Here is a 17,266-nt window from a genome sequence, read left to right as displayed (position 1 = left end):
TATAATAGCATCAGAAATTCATGCTGAAAATTTTAAACATTTTTCAGTAAATTCAAACATTTCTTACTTTTTATCTCATAGCGTGAATGCAAAAATTTGCGAGAAAACTTTTGGATACTTCTGGAGACTTCTGTCAAACATGCACATACGTTGAACATGGAAATTTTGATTTTAAACAAAGGAGCAATTTCGTGTTGCTTCTTTGGTAATTTTGAAGCATACTCAGATATCTACGTTGGCAAATAAATTTTATTTGATCAGCGGTATCCTAATCAGTTAGACTGAAAAAAAATGTTGAATTCGGCCGGTAGTTCCTGGTACTTAAACTCACGTAAAAAGATCGCATATCAGATCACACAAATGTGTTTCAATTCACAGTAAAAAAAATACTTACTGATGAAGAGTCGAGCGCTCTTGAAACCAACGTAAACCTTATGATATCCATAACATAAAACATGGTTTTATTTATGTAGATATTCCTGTGGAACATTTCTGTGGCTTTTGAAACTTGTCAACCTCGGGATGCTGATATTATGAATATCGGATTACTAACACAATTTTTTGGCTCTGTATCAAGTGACTATTTCATTTCACTTTCAACAGTCGTATCGAATATTCAACACGTTTAGCCTAATCTATATGGGTATACGAAGGATTGATTTGGTTTTAAATTCGGATTCGAAACAAATTTCATCCGCTTCAAAAATGCTAAAATTCGCGTATCATTCGGAAAAATAGCAAGCAGCGTTAGAGGATCGAGTGATAATATATAAGTTCGTGGAAGCGTTTGGGGTGGATTTTCATCGAGCATCGAGGGCCAACCTGAAGCCTATAAAGTGGGCGCGAAAAAGACTGTATATCCTATCAACGCTCACAAGTCGCCAGCTTTTCCCGCATGAGTCAAATGCGTCAGCCTGCTGACAATGAGTATCAGTTGGTTAGCTGCAGCTAATAATACCCAGTGAAACCATAATTTAATCGATATAACCATACAACGTCGATGCACTGAATCGAAACATTCGATGATCATTTCCTCCTTACGAAAGCACCTCCCGGTATTATTTTTACATGAATCACGGGAAGGTGACCGCGACGAAAGGTGAATGACAGATGATTAGATCAGTTCGTAACTTCCGCATCTTGCCACTTAGAAATCATACGCCAATTTGTCAATTAATTAATTGAGGCGTCGAAACCAGATCCACGTATATCCAGTCTTTTTCTGAACAATCTCAAGGTCGAAGTCACAGCCGAACGGTCACGATTCCGCCTAATCCGTAGCCTCTAACAATTTATCCAGCTTCCAACAATACGTGGCTACCGCAAAGAGAATCGAAGCAAGGGAAAACATCTATAAATATTCCCTCGCGTTCGCCATCCTCGCCGTCGACGTGACCCAGGACACTGATTTCGGATCGCAGCTGTGCTCGTATTGCAGATGGGCGCATCTGTGAAGAGGAAATTCAATTTTATCACGATATCGCACTAAAATTCGAGGGTTTCCTACCTCTTCAAGAGAGAAAAATGAAGAGATTCCAAAAAAAAAGTAAAAAGTGGGGAAAGAAATCAGATATACATCAGTTGAGTGGGGCACGCGAGTTTATCTTGATAAATTTAAACTGCAAGTTCGTTATCTCCTCGAGCCACGACTTTCATGACAATAAAACCGACTCCTTGACATGAGAAGAGAATCAGAGGATAACTCAGGAGACCGTATCTCTATAATAATATGGTTTAATCGTCTGATTAATTAGGCGAGATAAAATAATATAGCAACGGATATGAACCGACGCTACACACGTGTCTTGTCTCGTATTATATTACCCAAACGGTGAACTGGATCGTGAAGAATTTCATGAAATATTAACAGCCGTATGCGAGCTTACAGTTAGTTCTGACATCATATAAAAGACTTTCGCACGTTCACTTAGAGCCGTTGTATATAATGCGAAATTTCACGATTCCGATTCGTGACGCTGAGATCTCGCCCCGCTGTCAACAGATTCAATATTTAGAATTGCAGATTTTTATCATCCTAATCCAACACGGTTAAAGTGTTCAAGGAAATGAGTGAGCTATAAAAATATGATGGACGGACTACTAAACTTCAGCAAAATACACTACACTACATTTTGCAGAACACATTCGTTAGTCTAGCATTTAAATTGTTCACAATTCGAGCGGTTGTTATCTAATTAAAAATCGATGTGAGAATAATTCTAGCAAAATACCAACGCCGCAACGCCTAATTGTCTGCAACCTGTGCGTCATACCTACGTACGGACAAACAACATCCAGGCGTGTAGCAACTGCAGAATTTTTACCGATATTCGAAATTAAACCTAAATACTGTTATTTAATGACTAATACTGTCAATTTTTTGGAGAAATTCTTGTTGCTTTCAATTTGCAAAAACATTCGAGCATTTCGAATTCCAAACACGAAGTAACTATCACTGTAATTCAACCAACTTTGATAATGAATTATTGACGCAGAACACTTCTCGATAAAAGTTTTGCCATTGGAACTGTTATTGAAACCTCAACTTGATTAATTTTTTAATCAGGTGAATAATGGAACGTGAACTTGGCACACGTATCGTCAGGTGCTAAGCTGCCAAGGTTAAATAAACTTCGATTAAAGTGCCACACATTCTTACTATTAAAATTTTATACCTTTTCAGAATCATTGTCGACTGCTGTCGATGTGAAAAATGCACCGATTTCCAAGTAGCTTAACGTAAGGACTGTGTACCGAAGAGCTATTCACTTCAAATTTGGGTATAGAATTAACTTCCAAGGACTTCCAAGGATTCCCATTGCCTACCAATGACGGCCAAACACTACCAATGACTTCCAGATTACAAACCTGAGACTTCATAGTGACCTCCAGTGGCTCCGAATTGCTTCCAAAGACTACCAAGAACTTCAATCAGCTACCAATGACTTCCAATGACTTCCAAAAACTACCGTCCCTCTAATTGATTTCAATTAACTTCAGTCTACTTCCAGTAATTCTACACATTTCCTGAGTAATTTAAACGTTGCTTCAGGAAGTAATTTCAAGAGCCAATAACTCAATAACCACTACGTGGATTTAATTCTAAGCCGTCGTAAAAACGTCTTCACTAATGTAGTTTATGACTATCTCAATGCTTATATCGTAGTGCGATGCCCGTGGTGCGAGTATAGAAAGTTGAACTAAATAACTCTGGGTTCGTCCTCGGCGGATTATGGATTTTGCTCGAGATTTTGCTGGTAGTTTACTGCTGGATGTTATAGTGTCGAGTGCCAGGTCCAGAGTTCGATCGCGTGAAGTGCACGGAATTAAAACAAATATCTTTTTTACCACACTCAATATAATTATACATAACACCTTTTTTCAACTTGACTTTGGTTTTATCACAAACTGAGAAGGATTATGACGTATAATAATGAGATTTTCATTGACTACCGCTACTTTATTTCCAAATACTTCCAATGACTTCCATTGACTATCAATGACTTCCGATGACTTCAAGATGCCAGAAAACTAAGTATAATTCCAAGTGACTTCCAAAAAATTGAGAAGACTTCGAAGCCCAGCGTACATAGGACTTACCAAGTAAATAACCCCTCGCCACATACAGTACATTCATGGAAGAACATGTGAAACTTGCAATGATTCACTTTGCTGATCGTGAATTAAAATGCACAACTCAGAAATTACACAACTGGTTGCGCTGGAAATATAATAATCGAAATATCCCAAATTACATCCATAATTGTATTGATCGGACGTAAATTCTTTTACTTATCGCAATTATGCAACTCATCTTCAACTATGCGTGCAAAAAGGTTTCACGTTCCCCAAAATCACATTTTACTTAATTAATGTATTAAATATTCATTAATAAATTTCTTTCAATACTTACACATCTCGATAAGTTTTGATTGATAATCCAGATTTCGGCTGCCATAGTTCATTGCTCAAATCTCAGGATTCACTAGACATTATGTTACTTCGTCAGTTTTATGAAATTGCTCGTTGTAGTAGAAAATTTTATGGTTCATGCTAAAAGGCGGAAAGCAAAGAACATATGAATTCACACTTAATTTGTAACTGACATACTCCAAGGAATTTTAATAAAGACCTAAGATCGCATGATCATCCAGAAGGCAAGTAGCACCAAAACTTGTTTCTATTTTGATATCATATTTTCGCATCGTAAGATAAAAAAAAAGTATAAATAATAGAAGGAAACTCGATTTGAGAGATCTTTTACAAAAATCAAAGATAAGAAAATTGCGTATGGTAGCACGGACAAGAGTTTTTGTATGAACAGGACGTAATAATTGAATTAATTAATCATTATTTAATTAGGTGAAACGGACACTCAGGATTCGAAGGATGACTTTGTATATAGTCAGGGAATAGGTAGGACAAACGGGAGAGTAACTTATTACTGTGATTAATAATGTATAGTAATTACGTGTTAATAAAATGTATTTTTTATTTCATAATAATTTATTATAAGATTGTGGCAATCTCGCTGATGATACTACAATTGTAGGGTGGTAAATACAAGACGCGCTAAAGCAACCAGAATTAATACATTCATGAAAAAAAAAGCCTACGAAGAAGACGAAGAGAAAAGTACAAAACACAAGGCGTCAGTCTTTGTTACACGATAGTAACGATACCTATATAGTTTTATTCGGAATGTGTTGCTGATTTTTACAACAGAGAAATATACAATATATTTATACGTACAACTAAAATACCAAATAGAAGAGGACCTTTTTTCCCCAATATTAATAAAGCTGGCTGACAAGCGCACCTGTCTTTTTTGCTATACGTTAAACGTTTTGTATATAAGTTGTAAAGGCGAAAGAATTGAGGAAATAATGCAACCATCAAAAAAAAAAAACAATTATTCAATTATTATTTTTAATGATGTCTTTATTGCGAAAAGTATTGTTATTTTTTTTCAACGATGAGAAAAAAAGAACAACCAAAAAAAACAAACGCTTTCTCTGTATCTCTCAAGAAGCGTCGTCGATCTTTACAGAAAACATTCCGCCGGACCGTTACATTAAAAAAAAAAAAAACTCATCGTTCGTATGTATGAGTTTTTTTTTTATACAGGTGTTGTGTACAGGTGAACAGGAGCGATAAGACAAGAGGGGAAGTTGGGAGGAAAACGGTGAAGGTAGTAAAGCGCGGCGCGTCCTGGCTGCTGTCATGGTTGTGTGATAACAAACAAGTCGGTATATAGAGGAAATAGCGGAAAAAAAAATAATAATAATAGTAACAGGTGAGAGGGAAGATGTGAAGGAAAAATAAAAATTTATAATGACGATAAGAGGAAAAGTAAAAAATGAACAATCAGCTTTTAGGGATAAGGGATGGGTGGGATTGGGGTGTCTAAGGCCAGGGCGACCGCTTTAGTTCTCGTCAACTTCGGCTTCCTGTTCCTCATCGAACTCGGCGTCCTCGTCAGCGGTGGCTTCCTGGTACTGTTGGTACTCGGACACCAAGTCGTTCATGTTTGACTCTGCCTCGGTGAATTCCATCTCATCCATACCCTCACCGGTGTACCAATGGAGGAAAGCCTTCCTCCTGAACATGGCGGTGAACTGTTCGGAAATTCGCTTGAACAGTTCCTGGATGGCAGTCGAGTTGCCGATGAAGGTCGCCGACATCTTGAGACCACGGGGCGGGATGTCACACACTGCGGTCTTGACGTTGTTGGGAATCCATTCGACGAAGTACGAGCTGTTCTTGTTCTGGATGTTCAACATCTGCTCGTCTACCTCCTTCATCGACATCCTTCCTCGGAATATCGCGGCGACTGTGAGGTACCTTCCGTGACGTGGATCACAGGCGGCCATCATGTTCTTGGCATCGAACATCTGCTGGGTGAGTTCGGGTACCGATAGCGCACGGTACTGCTGGCTACCGCGAGATGTGAGGGGAGCGAAACCGGGCATGAAGAAGTGAAGACGGGGGAAGGGAACCATGTTAACGGCGAGTTTGCGGAGATCGGCGTTGAGCTGACCCGGGAATCTGAGGCAGGTCGTAACTCCGGACATTGTGAGGGACACTAGATGGTTGAGGTCACCGTACGTTGGGGTCGAGAGTTTCAAGGTGCGGAAGCAGATGTCGTACAGCGCTTCGTTGTCAATACAGTATGTCTCGTCGGTGTTTTCTACCAACTGGTGGACTGAGAGGGTGGCGTTGTAGGGCTCGACTACGGTGTCGGATACTTTTGGCGACGGTACGACCGAGTAGGTGTTCATTATTCTGTCGGGGTATTCCTCGCGAATCTTTGAGATCAGCAAGGTTCCCATTCCCGATCCGGTTCCACCTCCAAGAGAGTGCGTGAGCTGGAAGCCTTGCAGGCAATCGCAGCTCTCGGCCTCCTTCCTCACCACGTCCAAAACTGAGTCCACCAGCTCAGCACCCTCGGTGTAGTGACCCTTCGCCCAGTTGTTTCCGGCACCGCTCTGACCGAAAACGAAGTTGTCCGGTCGGAAGATCTGACCGAATGGTCCCGAGCGCACGGAGTCCATGGTACCAGGCTCCAAATCAACAAGGATCGCACGAGGGACGTATTTTCCTCCTGACGCCTCATTATAGTAGACGTTGATCCTCTCCAGCTGAAGATCAGAGTCTCCATGGTAGGCGCCGGTCGGGTCAATTCCATGCTCGTCACTGATTATTTCCCAAAACTGAAATCAAACGTACATCAGTAAAGAAATTGCAAATTCAAATATTTCAGGTGACTTGAAAAATTAACGACGGAGCCAGGAATCGAACCCGGTATCTAGGGATGCTTAGCCTCACTCCACCAGACCACCTAGCCGTCCTGACTACAGTGTCATTAATTTCTCTCATCACCTGTTTTCGAATTTGTGTTTGGTTCGTGTGCCATGTATATACAGGGTGTCCCTAAATTGCCTCCCACGGACTAGCCAGCATAATACCTCGTTAAAATCCAACCGAGAATTTCTTTTCCGGAAGATCGTCCGACGCATAGTTTTTGAATTATAAGCGATAGCGCTAGGCCAATCAGAGTGCACCATTTCATCTAGATTTGCCGCCTACTCTATTATATTCGTACGCGTAAACACATAAACGTAAACACACATATACTTAAAAGTCCTAAAATGTGCCCCTAGCGACGAAACCTGTAACTTCTATCATCAGTTTAGTGGTGGATTTTTTTTTATCTTATCTAAGCTTACATCACGTGTAACAAAGTTGAATATTTTGTTTTTTTTCTTTAAACCAGTGAAATCTCCGCAAATTATCAAACACTTGTGTCTATAACTTTATTCTTTATCCGTGGATGATTCTACAAAAAATTATTATTCAAACATTTGATTGAAACTTCCGATTAAAAATAAAACTCTTGCCCCAGCAATAGAAAGAATCATCATCGTCATCATCGCAACCGATATGGTTCAACTAACAATAAGAGTAATCCGGCGAGTGTGGAATTACTTTATAGAAAATTACACAGCGTTGTGTATTTTCATAAATGCAAATAACAGGGAAACTACTAAGGAGCTTATGGCGAACGGCAAATTAAATTTAATTAGTGATTTATTCATCCGCTCGAGAGCCAGGCAGCAACTAGCCAATCTGACACACTCGACTGAGCAACAACGGAGCGTCTTCGACTGGCAGGAGTTCAACGACACCGGCAAAGCATAACTCGGACTAATCGGGAAATGCATCGGGCCGCAGCAGTTTCGCAGGGTAAATAATAACTTTGCGAATATAAATAGCACCGAACCAGATTCAGAGGCAGAAATTTAGTCATGAATGAAACCCAGGAATGCAAAAAGCATCACGCATCAATCGGGTCACTGGGATAACTATGACTTGGTTTCTTTTCAACTTATTTCATATTTGCCTTTTAATTTCATTGCTCAACCAAAACGAGCCAATTTCTTATGAATTTCGTATTAGGTAACAAGTTATGCAGCCTAATGGCTGACCATATATGAGCATCGTGCGGTGGGACGTCATCCCCCTCTACCGCCCGAGAATAATAAAGTAGACATGAGTCACCAATGTCACCGCTATATATAGAAATGATGATCATGCCCATATTGCCATAACAGGTAATTAGCATCAGGGCCCAGGTGAACTTTATCTCCTCTTGCTATATTTCGCCATCATTATTACGCAATGCCTATGACTGCATATATGGCTCTGAATAGAGTGCAAAAAGAAATACACAAGTGGTGCCAGTCAACCAAGGAACGAACATACTATGATAAGTAACTACAAAGGTCGTGAAATTGTGAAAACCAATGCTACTATGTTTATATGCTATAAAGCAATTATTTGAACGATTTTAATTTTCGCCTTATAAAGAGAACATCAAAGTATGAGATATTTGGGACAGATTACATTTTTCAAGTCAATTTAAATTCCTCATTAGAGTGACATCGACTCTAGGAACAACGAATTGAACCACATAATAACACCCTGGGCAATACTTTTGGAGCTTTATATTGGAGGAATTCATCGAGCCGATAACAAATATATGTAGTTGAAAATAACTAGTTCATAATTTTATCAAGATGCATCGACCGATTAACTATATCAAGACCAAAATGACGACCCTTCGATAATAAACGTCAATCTAACAATACATTCATATCAGGAGCCCTGTACGTGTGTGATCTGTTAACGAGGCAGACGTTTTCGGTCAGGGTAGTAGCTAACGGAAAATGAAACCCTCAGCACCTAACACCTGGCATTTCTTTGTTCTCAATAACCAGCTGCTCCGAGGAACGCAAGCAAAATTTCACATGGTGAAAGAACTTCCGAGTTGTGTCCAGTATAGGAACCGACAGAGGAGGCATCGCGTATTTATTTGTAAGAAAACGAGAAACAGACTCGGAGTGGCTAGTATCAAACTCGATAAAAATTCCAATCAAGGCTATTAAAAATCGATAAAACTGAACTCTCGATATAACAAACTCCGTATGCTTCATTACTAATAATTGACGTGTATTCATTCTGTTCACTGACTCAAGGCTGGGTGGCCTTGTACTAAAATTTACTATTCTGAATCCTGTACTTGGTAACGATGACGTGACTCGGTCTCGCGCTGCTAGGTTGCTGTTTTTTTTTAACTCCCATCTTTTTTTTTCATCAAGTTTTACGGAGAAATACCACCATGCGTTAATTTACAAATTTTATACCGTTCCCGGAATGACATTTGTCATGAAACAAGTGAATGCCTACATCTTCCTTCGACGCCACTTGTTAAAATACAGCTAAATGAATGACCGACGGAGAGGCAGAAAATTTTGTCTAAATACGCCGATCAATCGCCGAAAGCAAGCCAAGATAAAACAAGTTCTAAACGCTATTTTGTCAGCGTTCAACGAAACGAGCGAGCGAGCAAGAGAGCGCGGGAAGAACGACCCTGTGGCACGAACGAACGCCTTTGCCGGTATTCGCTCTCGCTCGCTCCTCAATTTTATCTCATATTCTCTCTCTCTCTCTCTCTCGCTCTCTCTTTTTCTCTCCGCAACAGCGTCCACGTTCTACCTATGGGAGCGCTGTGGCAGCGACAGCTAATACGGTACAAGAGATGCGTGCGCAGCCGCTCGATGCTGCAATATCGCATCCGCTACCTCAGCCACACCCTGTCCGAAATCCACGCATATTACCAATAGCCGATCGAATGTGCCGAGTCGATACAGTTCGGCTTGACCGCGAAAATGCACCGGATAAGCGACCGCAGCAGACGGTCTCTGTTTCTAGCCTGTCTCGACGGGTAGTTGAACGCAAACGTTCGACCCGCGATGTTGGAAAAAAAAACCGTTACGCCGGCCGGCGCTGTCGCCATGACAGCCAACTCAACAGTTGCGGCAACACAGTTTGGGTGGGGGGGAGAAAGATGGTACATTTACGTTACAGTACACTTGCCGGCGACGGATTGCTAGATAAGATCTGTTGCTAGGGACGAATTATTGTTGACTTTGAGAGGATATCGGCAAACTGCGGCATCTGACGCGTAAAAAATTGTTCTTCCGTCTCGTCAAATTTCTCCTTTAAAGTGTGAAAAAATTCCTGACGCCGACCGGCCGGCGTTCCTATACTATTATACCCGAATCGATTCTTTCTCGTAGCTTCTTAGCCGCTGCCGGCGCGTCCCGAGTCTCGTCCACTTTCTCACGGAATTTCGAATGCGCGTATCCCCGATGTTTGTAATTCACTTCACAGAGGCATGCACTGGTGGAAAATTTGTCGCGGTGTACAAACACTGAGCAGTTTTAACCAAAGTTTTATCTCCGAGTAGTTGCAAACAAAGAAGAGGCTAATGAATTTTTTTTCTTTTTCGTCACGTTCTTCGGCTAGAGAGCCCCTGGAAAGCTTATGAAAAAAATTTGTATTTTATCAAGCGAATAATAAACTCACCTTAGCTCCAATTTGGTTTCCGCACTGACCAGCCTGGATGTGAACGATCTCCCTCATGTTGATCTGGTGGATTGCCTCTAACTCTTGTTACTTGACAACTGAAAGCTCGTACGCGTCGCGAGAGCCGAGAAGCGTTTATGCGAATGCGGTGGCACCGGCGCCCGTTACAGATTTTCAAGCCTCGAACGGGTGAGAAAGTGGGGGAGAGCAACGCCCTACGCCGGCTTCCCATTGGTCCGCCCGTATAAGGTCGGCCGACGTCACTCAGTTCTGCCAACCTCGCCTAAATTCACCCAGGCGTTCGAGCCCACTTGCACACTACCGAAGCTGCACGTAGTGTTTTCATTATCTCCTCACAAATTCGTTACCGATACGCCAAATGCGGCGCTGACTTCAGTTTATCTAATGCGATTTCAATACGTAGCTAAAAAGATAGTAGCTCGATACGACCAATATCTACCGTCCATCGTGCAGGTGGTGTTGGAATACAGTCGTAAATTTTGGTCGGAAAAACAGCATGACTCTGGTTTCTCTGTGTTTTCATTTCTTCGTTTATTTCTTCTTTTTTTCCAGCTATTCCTAATACGTTACAGGCGAGAGCCTGTCCTCTGTTTACTGCAGCTGACGAATGCACCACAGCGCAGGTTTTACACATCGATCCATAAATCGTCGCTGAGCCTCGACCACGCCGAGAAGAAATGATTTTATCGTGAAGATGTTCTTGCATCTAGTTCGTGAATGATAATTTTATTAATTAGAATACAATCTGAGCAACACATTCCTTTTCATCCAAGCACGCGTTCTAATTAGGTTTAATTGGATTTTTCGTTGCAGACGAGAACTGGTTATTCGTCATGAGAGGAGCCTGCAGCCTGAGATGCCGTCGGTTATGTCCTTACGCGTAGCGTGTGGTGACGACACGCAATACCTCGCATGTATTATGATGTTTAACTATGAAAAATAAAGGTAAACCAAAAGGAGGAGAAAAACATTAACGACGCTGCTGGGGAGGCGCCTAGGGACTTTGTACGGTTGGTAAAAACCACGTCGTCAGCGCAAGCCGAAACCGACGCCCACGAACTAGGTATTCCGTATAGGTGTATAAGTACATATCTATAGATCAGTACAGATCCCTACGGTACACGTATGTGCTCCACACTAGCCTTAGCAGAAACATTTGGTCGCGGTAGAGTATGCGTCAAAAAAATGCGGCAAATACTCTGCTTTCTCCGTAATGTTTCATTTTATCGATTTCCTTGTTTGCTTTTTGAGAAAAGTGCAGAGAATTTTCGGTGATTATATTGTGCAGCTTGCCGTGGATAAATTTAAATTCGTTGTCATGCTCGATGAACTTTTCGATGGAATTCAAAGAGGTTAATTTTGAAAAATAATTGAATTCGCTGTTCGGAGACAGCCGGAAACTCGTGGATACAAAATCAGAAACGGAGTTAGCTTTTGTATGGAAGAGTGCAAAAGGATGCGTGGGCGTTTAGCACCTCATGTAGAGCTGGCCTCAGTTGCCCGTAAACCGTATACGAGTATATTACGAATAACTATAACAATAGAGCGTGGCCTACACAGGCACGGACCACGCTGCCGTAGATTGACTCAATTAGGCACAGCGGTGTTCCGCATGACCTTAAATTCCCCAGATTTACAACTTGTTATATGCCTACTACTCCTTCGTGTTATTTTCAGACAATTTTCTATTCAACCTATTATCACACTACCGCTACGCTGACATATCCAACCTCATCTAGATTCAGTACTGTTTAATTCTGGTTGTTCGTGACTCTAGTGACTGAAAAACTCAGAAACTAGCCGTGTCTCAGTTACTGTATACTAACAATAATAATAATAATAATAATAATAACAGTCATTTTTTATGTATATTTTTCCATTAAGCATCATGCAAAAGATGGTCAAGAAAATTAAGGTGCAACTTCAACTGAATCGTATGATTTTTTAATTCGGTTGATTTTATTGTTAAGTCTGAAAACAAGGATTGGCTGTGAGTCTATATTCTATTATTTGACATACCAGATTAGGGGAAAGCTCCCTTTCACTGCAGTCAGCAGGTAAATATTCACTGGGTGGAAAAAAGGGGATTAGTGAATACGTCTGGCTCTGCCAGACAGCTGGTCTGCATGCAGGCATCGCCCTATGCAATGCATTTGGGTAAACGTGCAATTCTACGGAGGGTCGTTAACGACTTTCAATAACAACGCTCTACGTACACCAGCCGCGTTTACGCAGTATAAATGCATGCACTGCTTATCAGCCAGTGACACAATAACGAAATCGGTTTCCTTATCAAATAATCAGTCGGTGTCATTTGAAGATTACCTACGACACAAGCAGTAGATTAGGGTGATAAAATATTTGTTTTTACTATTAGCATTTCAAAGAAAATTACCAAAAACTTTCACCTTGCAGTCTTTTCTTTCTTTTTGCATGTTTTTTTTCGTCTCTGCGACGAGGTCACGAAACACATTCCTCCGCATGACTATACCGATATAATTTTGAATATTGTAGAAAAAGGACATTATCTAGTTCAGATAATGATTTGATCGCAAGATAGACAGATTTATTTCCAGTCTAAGACGCGATTTGAAAATAATAACGAGCCGGTTAGAAGTGAAATATATCGTATTGTTAAACTCTGACATGCTTAAAACTGTGATGGGAAGCAATGGAGCGCATTGGGGCGTAACTGACGAGTGATCTTCATCCTGTCGTATAATTCAGCCACATGGACATCTTAGGCAAGCCCTTCCTGCCCTGGTTGAAGAAATTCACTCAACGATTCCAATGCGATTGGATGTCCTGTCATCCTTGTCCAACCTCACCCACCGGGTCGAAAAAACCGGCTACAGAAAACTCATGGATCCAGTGTAACCTCGCGAGTATAATAAGTAAAACTTTAGGTATGAGGCGGCGATTGGATAGTGTGTACCTAATAAACGTTGGTACAATAAAGAAGCCCACGCTATGATCGCCTTTGTCTAAATTTGTCTAACGCCCAAACGCTCTTTTGATCCGTAATTGATCAGCCAACTGACTGTTACTATGGGTGTCTCGGTGTCGGCAGCGAAACGGAGCCGCGGCTTATCCCCTTAGAAGGAATCGATTGATGCGACAAGGCAATACCAGACGCAATTATGAGTGTACGTCTTACGTGTTACGTGTTGCGTGTAGATGTACGATGCCTGATCCCAGGGGGACCCGATGCCAGGCTTCGTGCAGTACGTACTTTTTCATGGTGTCCAGTAGTCCTCCTGGACATGTCCTCAAATTTTGCTTGCCCTTCAAAAGTCCTGGAAACAATCTTTGAATTTTTGTCGTCTCCTAGTAATATTCTATTTTCAATATCCTTGAATTTGTTACGGTTTTTTTACTGGACACCATGATTTTACCCTCATTTGAAAACACCTCAGATATTCGCTGTATATCTGCAGATCAGCGAGAAACGTAAAAGACGTTGTCCCACGATCGAAGGAACTGAGAGACTGCAATGCGATGTTACCACGAACATTGATACAGTGGCGTAGTAAGCCTCTAACGGTTCCGGTTGCTCGGATGTTTTTATCGCACTGTTTAGTTCACTAGATTGAGTTCTAGTATTTTGAGTTGCAGTGTCGACTAAGATTTCTTCTTTTCCGTAACAAAAACGATCCTCGTTTTTTCGAATTATGATCGATTGAGGTATGTGGTACGAATCAACGTTCTGGCAGCTTCGAAGTTGCGGGAAAATATCGTAAACGCCAGGTGGAAGTCTTTTGCACCGAGCAAATACACTACCTATGTCACGTAGTATTTATTAGTTAACCATTAATTAATATATTTGTATATAACACATACTTTCATTGATGATTAATACAGCTATATAAGATCGACATGTGTATGGGTTATTTAGCACGGTTCCAGGATCTCCGTAGAGAGAGAAAGTGTAGTTTTTTCAGAACCTTACGTGTACTTACGTACACAGACTGAATTTTTTCCTGCCCGTTACGTCGAGTTGTACGCCTTTGAGGACGAGTTGACCAATGCGTTCCCCCGGCAAACTGTTCACCTTCGTTGATTTCCCATTTACGGTGTATTTCTTGTTTTTTTCTTCCTCTCTTTTTTTTTTCTTCTTAATCAGTGCTTATACGATTAACGGTTAACTCCTACAGCGCGGAATTTTTGCTTAACACTCTTCTCTCTCTTATATCTCCATCTCCCTGCACGAGTCTGAGGAAAAAAAGAATGCAGTGGATTACAGCTCTTGTACAATAATGTATATACGTAATTCAACTGCAACGAACTGGGTCTACTCGTGAAAAACGTGCCAATCTATTTACTCAGTGAAGCAAAATTCCGTAAACTTTTCATCCTTGTGCGGTAAAACTTCTGTTTTTTTCTGATCAAGTATGAAATATATCGAATAAACATAAACCTTGTAAAAAAGATTGTATGTAAGTCGTATTAACAATAATATGAGTATGTCATAGCTTATAAAGTATAACATATTTTTAAGATATTATACCTACGTTCACATGCAATAAAACGCACGTTTAACACGCTGTGATATTGTCGAGCAGTGACATCATGACGTTCAAGTCAAAATTGCCCGCCGTTTTATTACCGTCATTTTGCAATTATCGTTTGGAACAATTTTTTTCCTCCCCCAATAGGCAGCCGGTATTAAATGTATAATAGCTGCCTGACAGCGACCGGGTTAAATACTTTTATAATAATACCGGTAAGTATGCCTTACATATAATTGAGGATTGTGGGAACGTCATTTTTCGTTTCATCGCTTTCAGTTTAACCTTGTTACATGCAAGTTATTTCGAAGAGTTCTCAACTTTGACGCTCGAATACTTTTTAACGAATCGAAAGCCGCGTATTTATTTCAAATTAAACCTGCAGCAGCAGTGATGACTTACATTCTTATCGCTCACAAAATCACGGGAATACAAAAGGTGCGTTACGAAATCAGCTGGCAGTGCTAAAAACTCCGTACGACAGAGACAGAGCTAGTCGCAAACTCGACAGCACAAAAGAAATAAAAGATTGTTGACAGCACTGGGAGCTAATTTCAGGACGCAGCTAAGGTTCCCTGCTGATATCTCCTGTGTGTCAATAACAGTAATTTTATTATAAATTTATTTAATAATTTAAAAAAATAAGATACGACCGTGTGTATTCGATTCATACCTCAGAACATCAATACATGTATACATATTTATAGGCATAGCCTACGCATGACGATTCGCAAAGGAGCCAAATAGAAACGGCGGCGGTTATCGACCGAGGCCTCGAAACGCGGGGGCTTGAATATTTTCGGAACGCGCTGCGACTAGAGAGGGTTGTTTTCTCACTGATCGATCCGATTAATCACCCCCGTAGCAAACAAACGGTTGAATAAATATCCACAGGCTTTAATATACCTGGTAGGGATATTTCCAACGTACCCACCTGGCGACGCCCGCGACGGCACGATTTCGGCGTCTCGTCTTATCCTTGACCTTCGATGTTACGTAGTTATACCCACCCGCAGAGTTCTTTAATAATAAGCGTATGTAACGTGCCGGCAACGCCATGCAGAACAGACTAACAGATTATCGGGTATCGCCGCGAATGGGCGTAAGCTCGCGTGAAAGGAGAAATATTGTGTAATTGTATACACACAATGCGGTTGATTATACGACAATCCGATCATTTGCTTTATGCCGATGTTTATTCGTGTAGAGCATCGTCTTTTCTTAACCTCCGTATGACTCATTGTTGCCGTACAGGGAAACGTCATATCTCTATCGGTAATCACTCTACACTTAGCAATAGAGTCGAACCACTGGTTTACTGACTTTTTGTCAAAGCATGACGCAAGCATAGGTCTCGTCACTTGTATCTACTATTATTGTTTTGTTTTCATCGCTCCTGCTTATCTTGTGAATTAATTTTCTCTGTTATTTCTTTCTTTTCATTCTGACAGATTTTTTTCTCAATACGAAAAGGTATTGAAAAGTTATACGTGTAGAGCACCGTGCACTTTGAAATTTATTCGAAATCTGAACTTCGAGTTGAAAATTTGTCGTGCAGAATAACCGATGAGAATATAGAGGTCAAGCCGACGATTGACTGACGTATATTTTCAGAATTTGTGGTTTCAGAGTGAATTACGATTACTGTGTAGTCCGTGACAGGTTGAGAGCTATAATACTTTCAGATGCACATTCACTCGTTCTCCCACCTTTCTTATTTGATAAGTTACCAGCTCAGGACAACAAATATCGTTAACAGCGAAAAATAGTTTGTTTGTCGTTGCTCGTTTTCTTGGGCTAACCAATTAATATGTAAGTACTTAAAGGTACGGGCCTCTTAAGGAGATATATAACGCAAACTGGAACGTCTGACCAACCTTCTGACATAAGCCAGGAATTACTCTTAAACACGGCTGATAGCAGAGTTCGCAGAATAGTATAAGTAAGGTACTGGTAGGTAGCCACATACGTATATGGCGGGCAGCCTACACCGCTTACAGTATATTATACATATACATACACTACATTACATTACATTATTGCACGAGGCCACTCTGTAAAATACAGATACTCTTGTAATCGTATTATATTTATAGACTCGTCATCACTCAATCTGCAGCGAAGACGACGGCTAGGAATGTCGAGGTTCAAGTGAGGCTGCATAAAAACATTGCTCCACATGTAATACGTTGGAAGATGATCGCGGTATTAGCGATAGTAATTCTAAAATCGAAAGTAAACTAGAACGATCTATGGGAGGCTGGTCGAAACCAAACGCAGCCGAGACATGATCGAGCAATTTATAA

At 40.8% G+C, this 17,266-nt stretch overlaps 1 protein-coding gene across 1 annotated transcript; it reads right to left on the bottom strand.

Annotated features, from left to right (window-relative positions):
- Nucleotides 1–4,467: 4,467 nt before the first annotated feature.
- On the bottom strand, nt 4,468–10,590 carry LOC124177143 (tubulin beta-1 chain). The gene is made up of 2 exons (XM_046559191.1): nt 10,432–10,590; nt 4,468–6,713 (listed from the first exon to the last, which is right to left on the bottom strand). Exons 1-2 carry the CDS (start codon nt 10,486–10,488, stop codon nt 5,427–5,429), a joined length of 1,344 nt encoding a protein of 447 aa, XP_046415147.1. The 5' UTR covers nt 10,489–10,590; the 3' UTR covers nt 4,468–5,426.
- Nucleotides 10,591–17,266: the final 6,676 nt, after the last annotated feature.

The sequence above is a fragment of the Neodiprion fabricii genome, chromosome 3 (genome assembly GCF_021155785.1).
Source record: "Neodiprion fabricii isolate iyNeoFabr1 chromosome 3, iyNeoFabr1.1, whole genome shotgun sequence".
Classification (NCBI taxonomy): Eukaryota; Metazoa; Arthropoda; class Insecta; order Hymenoptera; family Diprionidae; genus Neodiprion; species Neodiprion fabricii.
This window is presented reverse-complemented; position numbering and strand designations above follow the sequence as displayed.

Excerpts from the sequence above, each read along its gene's own strand:
- LOC124177143 (XM_046559191.1), bottom strand. The coding sequence starts at position 10,488 with ATGAGGGAGATCGTTCACATCCAGGCTGGTCAGTGCGGAAACCAAATT. Across the intron at positions 6,714-10,431 it reads GAAACCAAATTGGAGCTAAG|TTTTGGGAAATAATCAGTGA; the intron begins GTGAGTTTATTA and ends GTTTGATTTCAG.